Here is a 7,935-nt window from a genome sequence, read left to right on the forward strand (position 1 = left end):
CTAATGCTAACAGTGCATCCATTTAATTATGCACTAATGTGTGCAGGTGGTCCTGATCCAGGTTCTCCTGAGGCTCCACATTAGTCCACATGATGCCATTGTTGTTGTGGAAAATAAACTTTCTTATTGTCAGCTGATGAACGTGAACCCGAACACAATCTATGAAGTAAAAGTACACTTAGCTGCTTCCATAAATCACAACACATTTGTGGTCGTCTGAACCAAAAGAACACAAAGTACAGACCAAACCATTCTGTCTGTCATTCCACAGGAGTTTCTGAGGACGGGAACTTCTGCATCTGAGCGTCCACGTCTGTCCACGTCTGTCCACGTCTGTCCACGTCTGTCCACGTCTGTCCGACAGCCTCCGTCTTATCCTGGGCTCTCAAGGCTTCACCCTGGCTGAGCTGCAGCCATGGAGGTGGCCCTGGTAGACTTTGAGAGCCTGGATCACCTCAACAGCATCGTTGAGGATGAGGTGGAGACCCAGGCCGATGAGACCACCGCTCTCACGGTGAACATGCCTCCAGATCACCAAAACCCAGGCAGCAACTACCTGCCGAAAGCCCCTCAGCTGTCCACCATGCCGTCCCACCACGGCGCAATGCCACCTATGAGCAGGCAGGGGCGCCTCAGCTGCGCCAGCATCATCTCCAACTGGAAACTGCTGCTGAGCAGCGAGGGCACGAAGGAGAGCGAGGCCATCTTTAGTCAACTCGCCAAGGAGTGCTGCGAAGATCTGTTTGTAGACAAAAGAGAGTTGGACGAGGGCGATCAGAAGGTCATCGTCAACATCGCTGGTCTTCGTTTCGAGACACAGCTCAAAACGTTGGACCAGTTCCCTGAGACGCTGCTCGGAGATCCTTTGAAAAGGATGGAGTACTTCGATCCGATGAGGAACGAGTACTTTTTTGATCGGAACAGGCCCAGTTTTGACGGGATCTTGTACTACTACCAGTCGGGGGGTAAAATCCGACGACCGGCTAATGTTCCCATCGATGTTTTTGCAGATGAAATAGTTTTCTATGAGCTTGGAAACGAGGCTCTGGAGCAGTTTAGGGAAGACGAAGGATTTATAAAAGATACCGAGGTTCCTCTGCCTGATAACGACATACACAAACAGTTCTGGCTGCTCTTTGAATATCCTGAGAGCTCCAACGCAGCCCGAGGTGTGGCACTGGTGTCTGTGTTCGTTATCGTCATATCCATCATTATCTTCTGCATGGAAACGCTCCCAGAATTCAGAGACGACTACGACCCAGACGTGCCCACGGTTCTACAACCTTTCAACCAGTCCAGCGGGTCCACGGCGGCGCCCGGCACCAAACTCCCAACCTTCTCCGATCCGTTCTTAATCATCGAGTCTGCATGTATCGCTTGGTTCGCCTTTGAGCTCTGTGTGCGCTTCGTGGTCTGTCCGAGCAAACGGGAATTCTTCCACAACCTCATGAACATCATCGACATCATATCCATAGTCCCATACTTTGTCACGTTGATCACAGAACTCGTCACCACGCCAGAAATGGGCTCGGGTCAGAACATGTCTCTGGCCATTCTTCGCATCATCCGCCTCGTCAGGGTGTTTCGAATATTCAAACTGTCGCGTCACTCAAAGGGTCTGCAGATCCTCGGACAGACGCTCAAAGCTAGCATGCGAGAGCTGGGCTTGCTCATCTTCTTCCTCTTCATCGGCGTCATCCTCTTCTCCAGCGCCATCTATTTTGCGGAGGTGGACGAGCCCAGCACGCAGTTTGTCAGCATTCCTGACGGTTTCTGGTGGGCTGTGGTCACCATGACCACCGTGGGCTACGGAGACATGTGTCCCATCACCGTGGCCGGTAAGATGGTGGGAACCTTGTGCGCCATCGCAGGAGTTCTGACCATCGCGTTGCCCGTCCCCGTCATCGTCTCTAACTTCAACTACTTCTACCACAGAGAGTCGGAGGCGGAGGAAAAGCTGCCGTTGTTGGACAGCGTTGACAAATCCACGAAGGCCGAGGTGGGAAACAAACAGGGAAGCAACACCTCGCTCAACATGGCCTCTAACGGCATCTGGCAAAAGGACAAAGGCAAATAAATGTGTGTGTGTGTGTGTGTGTGGGTGGGGGGGGGGGGGTTTGTGAAGTGTGGTTCACTCACTGAAAACACCAGTGAGGACATATTAAAGCACAACTATGCAGGATTTTTACCCCCAGTTTAGCGGTCATTGTGATGGTTAAATGTCTTGTTGTGGGGAGACTGGGGTTGTTTCCACTGCCCCCTACTGTCTGTTAGCTGAAAACAAGCCTTGCTAGAGGTTATAAGGGCTATCGGTGTAGCGGTTAGCGCTCTTGCCTTTGCAGCAAGAAGACCTGAGTTTGAGCCCCGGTTGGAACAAGGGTCTTTCTGCATGGAGATTTGGGGATTATGTCAATTGGTCTATCTAAATTGACGCCTATCAGGGTGTGGCCCGCCTATCAGGATGTAGCCCCGCCTATCAGGATGTAGCCCCGCCTATCAGGGTGTGGCCCCGCCCATCACCCTATGTCCCCCCTCCTGTGGAGGATAAAGCCGTAGATTAATGGATGATTTGAAACAGTGCAGACATTTGAAGCAGCAGTGGATCAATAACTCCTGTGAACTGTTGTGTTAAAATCACTGATTTTCTCTGTGTACTTTGGTGCAGGAGAGTGAGTGACTTTAAAGAGTGACAACAGTGTAATGAAGTCGTGAACATAATATTCTGAGGGTTTCCAGCTGATTTAAAGTAGAAGTTTTACGTCTACAGCTCACCTTTGACCTTTATTATCTGTTTGATTAAAGTATTTCCTGTTTGTACTTTGATTTATACTGAAATACAGGAAGTGTCCACTGAGCTCTTTAGTGTGAAACATACTTTTTTCTTCAAATAGGCAATAAAATACTTAATAAAATAATATTTTTTAATGTTTTAAACCATTCTCTTTATTTCTTTTTTTTGTTCTGTTTGGGAAGAAAAAACATTTTTTTCTGAAATAAAGTTAAAATAATTTACTTATTAACTTGTTTTTAACTCACTTTTTCAAGTTTGTCCAAACAGTTTGTTTTTCAGGGGATTTTTATCCACAGAAATAAAACGACTCTCATTTAACTGATGATTTTAAACTAACTTTATCATTAACCAGTTCAGCTGTTGTCTTACCACACACACACACACACACACACACACACACACACACACACACACACACACACACACACACTCGCTCAGTTGTGGAACTTTCCATCAAAGTGAGTCTCTTGAATGATGGAGAATCTCATGAATCTTTAAGAACTTGACAAGGATCTTCCACTGAGCGCGCACACACACACACACACACACACACACACACACACACACACACACAGACGTCTGTGTTCACTTCTGGATTAACAGAAGAAACCATTACAACAAATGACCAAAAAATAATCTGCTCCACTGTGTTACATACTCTGTGTAATCCCCTCAGATTATATTACTGATTACAATTGTGATGAGGTATCTGGTGACTGTAAGAGAAGACAATTTACTGACCTTCAGTGACCTTTAGTGACCTTTAGTGACATGGCCTTGTCCGGAATGAGTTAGAGTGAGAACAACACACACACACACACACACACACACACACACACACACACACACACACACACACACACACACACACACACACACACACACACACACAATTCTGTGAACGATGATGACAGTGTTTTGAGGAACTTGTGAGAACGATATGAAAAATGTCTGTCAGAGATCTTTGATAGTAAATAATAATAATAATCTAATGATAATCTAATGATAATCTAATGATAATCTGAAGAAAACCAGAAGAACCTGCAGTGACGTCACTTCTGTCTCCATCACTGAGTTCAAACGTCTTATTTTGTCTCTTCAGTGTTTGATTGAGCTCAGTGACACAGAGTGACCACACGAGGCAGCAGAGGAGAAGCAGCCTCATGTCTGTAGACGTCTAACACCACAGCAACAGTTCTGTGTTTGGCTAGAACAACAGCGACATCTCGTGGTCACTACGTAACATTACACACAGCTGAACTCAAGCATTAAAAACCTGAAACAAGGACGAGAAGATTTTGTTTTTAAATGAGCTAAAAGTAACGTTGAGTGTAAAAACACCACATTAATACACACACACACACACACACACACACACACACACACACACACACACATACACACTAGAACACCATCAGTGGTCTTTTGTGTGTGTGTGTGCAGGTGAACATATAGATTTACTGTATGGGTTACATGTCTTCACCTGTGTGTCCACACCTGGAGTCTGGAGTAACCTAGTGTGTGTGTGGGTGAGTGTGTGTGTGTGTGAGTGTGTTTCTGTGTGTGTGTGTGTGTGTGTGTGTGTGTGTGATATCGTCTTTGCGTGTCATTTACCTCCTTTCTCTCTTTTCATCAGCAGCTCTGTTTTCACTCTTTGTCCTTGGATGGCCCTCAAGTCCTCATGTCCTCATACCCTCATACCCTCAAGTCCTCATGTCCTCATGTCCTCATACCCTCAAGTCCTCATGCCCTCATACCCTCAAGTCCTCATGTCCTCATGTCCTCATACCCTCGAGTCCTCATGCCCTCATACCCTCAAGTCCTCATGTCCTCATGTCCTCATGTCCTCATACCCTCAAGTCCTCATGTCCTCATACCCTCATACCCTCAAGTCCTCATGTCCTCATACCCTCAAGTCCTCATGTCCTCATGTCCTCATACCCTCAAGTCCTCATGTCCTCATGCACTCAAGTCCTCATGTCCTCATACCCTCATACCCTCAAGTCCTCAAGTCCTCATGTCCTCATACCCTCAAGTCCTCATGTCTTCATGTCCTCATACCCTCAAGTCCTCATGTCCTCATGCCCTCAAGTCCTCATGCCCTCAAGTCCTCATGTCCTCAAGTCCTCATACCCTCAAGTCCTCATGTCCTCATGCCCTCAAGTCCTCATGTCCTCAAGTCCTCATGTCCTCATACCCTCAAGTCCTCATGCCCTCAAGTCCTCATGTCCTCAAGTCCTCATGTCTGCATGTCCTCATGTCCCTCATGTCCTCTAGTCCTCATGTCCTCAAGAACTCATGTCCTCATGTTCTTCATGTCCTCATGTCCCTCATGTCCTCTAGTCCTCATGTCCTCAAGAACTCATGTCTTCATGTCCTCATGTTCCTCAAGTCCTCATGTCCTCTAGTCCTCATGTCCTAATGTCCTCAAGAACTCATGTCTTCATGTCCTCATGTCCTCTAGTCCTCATGTCCTCATGTTCTTCATGTCCTCAAGTCTTCATGTCCCTCATGTTCCTCAAGTCCTCATGTCTTCATGTCCTTCATGTCTTCATGTCCTCATGTTCCTCATGTTCTTCATGTCTTCATGTCCTCATGTCCTCATGACCCTCATGTCCTCAAGTCCTCATGTCTTCATGTCCCTCATGTCCTCATGTCTTCATGTCCTCGTGTCCCTCATGTCCTCAAGTCATCATGTCCTCATGTTCTTCATGTCCTCAAGTCCTCATGTCCCTCATGTCTTCATACCCTCAAGTCCTCATGCCCTCAAGTCCTCAAGAACTCATGTCCTCATGTTCTTCATGTCCTCATGTTCCTCATGTCCTCTAGTCCTCATGTCCTAATGTCCTCAAGAACTCATGTCCTCATGTCTTCATGTCCTCAAGTCCTCATGTCCTAAAGTCCTCAAGTCCTCATGTTCTTCATGTCCTCAAGTCCTCATGTCCCTCATGTCCCTCAAGTCCTCATGTCTTCATGTCCTCAAGTCCTCATGTCCTTCATGTCTTCATGTCCTCATGTCCCTCATGTCCTTATGTTCCTCATGTTCTCATGTCCTCAAGTCCTCATGTTCTTCATGTCCCTCATGTCCTTGTGTCCTCATGTTCCTCATGTCCTCATGTCTTCATGTCCCTCATGTCCTCATGTCTTCATGTCCTTGTGTCCTCATGTTCCTCATGTCCTCATGTTCTTCGTGTCCTCATGTCCCGCATGTCCTCATGTCCCTCATGTCCTCATGTTCCTCATGTCCTCATGTCCTCATGTTCCTCATGTCCCTCATGTCCTCATCAGTGACTCTTCAGTGACGACACTCTCTGACCAATCAGAGGCCGACAGACTGATGACGTCACAGTTTAGTATCAGCTGAACTTTGTCAGGTTCCATCACTGATGGAGGAGAAGAGTCGAGCTAGAAGCTAACAATGATAATCCAGGTTATCTGGGATTATGTCAACAGCAATCCTAAAATGTCACTGCTAACAGTATCTAGATATAGTCAACAGCAACATGCTAACAGTTAGCATGCACATGTAGCTTTGGTTAGCCTCATTTGCTCCAGATCAACATTTAAAGGGTTCTTCCGTCGTGGTCAGCTGAGGCCACAGATTCTGAAGAATGTTTTTAAACGAGTCCGCGGGCGAAGAGTTCTGAGACGAATGTGGAACAAAACTTTGATTCATAAGAGTCATGAGATGCTAGAGATGCTAAACCTTCACTTCCTGTTTCTGTTCACTTGTCCTCAAGGGCTAAAGTCAAGGTTCATGGAGAAGTCGTCACAAACAACAACAACAATGTCCTCAGTTAGAAATAAAACATACAAATATAACTCAGTACTCAATATAACTCACACAACCCTCGTGTGTATACATATATATATATACATATATATATATATGTGTGTTGTGAATGGATTAACGTGAAGGAGGATGTTGAGAAAATCTGGTTTTAGCCACTTTAGCCACCAGAAAGCTAACCTCATAAATAAGCTCAAGTGTAAACGTCTTCATTTCGCTGAAGTTAGTAAACCACTCACTCTCCCACACCAAAGTCCGTGGACACAAACATCAGTTTGAGCTCGTAGGAGCTGCTGGTCCACTGCTGCATTATGGGATACGGGACAGTGAGATGAAGGAGTGAACGTATACGTTATCTAAGATATTGTCGTTTTTCTTATGTGTTTTTTATTTTCAGAATATTATCATAGTTAAAACAGTTTATTATAGTTATTTAATACTCAGTGTTAAATTGATCAAAAACGTCACATTCTTTTATCAGAAATCACAAAGTGAATATTTTTAGTCATTTTTTGTTTATTATCAAACTGACGTGAACAGTAGCTTCTGTCTACGATGACACGGACGTCAGAAACTTCCTGTTTAGTAACTTTAACGTAAAAGTAAAAAATGGACAGATTTGGTTTGAAGTCCTTTAAAAAGTCTGTGATGTCACTGTAGCACAAAGAGCTGAAACACAGTTTGTTTATAACACTTTTTATTGAGGTATTTAACGTTAACAGAAGTGACAGCGACTACAGGAAGTAAAATAAAGACGTCGACGTCAGGACTCACAGTCAGAATTTTCCCTGCAGCCATTTCAGGAAGATCTAAAATGGCCACTGTGGTTTTTGCAGGAACAGTGAAGCCGTGTGTGGTGACGCGAGGTAAACGTCGTCAAAGCTAAGCTAACGCTGCGGCGCTAACGCAGTGAAAGGACTGAGTGTTGAAAGAGAACAGAAGAGGATCAGCTGTCGCCTCCTGAGATTAAACTGAGAATAATTCTGATCAGGAAGAAAACTTTAAGAGAAGAAGAAACTGAAGATTCTTTAAATCTGAACGTGGATTCAAACTCTCAGAGTTCACTGTCACTTTAAATCCTCAAATAACAACCATAGATATTATGTCTATATATATATATATATATATATATATATATATATATATATGTATATATATATATATATATATATATGTGTAATATATGTGGAGCAAAGAAACCAGAACGTATTCACATTAAGAAGCTAAATAAACTTGTTTTAATCATTAAAAAGGATTAATTTAGTGGATGAAGAATCAACGGTGATAAACACAAAGTCAGGTCAAAGAAGGTCAGATGTGGAGGATAAAGAGGTCAAAGATGGACAGACTCTCT

The 7,935-nt window shown here is 44.6% G+C and overlaps 1 protein-coding gene across 1 annotated transcript; it reads left to right on the plus strand.

Moving 5' to 3' along the window:
- Nucleotides 1-415: 415 nt before the first annotated feature.
- kcna10a (potassium voltage-gated channel, shaker-related subfamily, member 10a) lies at nt 416-2,077 on the plus strand (the record flags this gene model as incomplete). Its single annotated transcript, XM_083894758.1, has 1 exon — nt 416-2,077. The coding sequence occupies one exon, from the start codon at nt 416-418 to the stop codon at nt 2,075-2,077; it is 1,662 nt and encodes a 553-aa protein (XP_083750884.1).
- Between the last annotated feature and the right edge of the window lie 5,858 nt (nt 2,078-7,935).

This window comes from Microchirus variegatus (assembly GCF_963457635.1).
Source record: "Microchirus variegatus genome assembly, chromosome: 9".
Classification (NCBI taxonomy): domain Eukaryota; kingdom Metazoa; phylum Chordata; class Actinopteri; order Pleuronectiformes; family Soleidae; genus Microchirus; species Microchirus variegatus.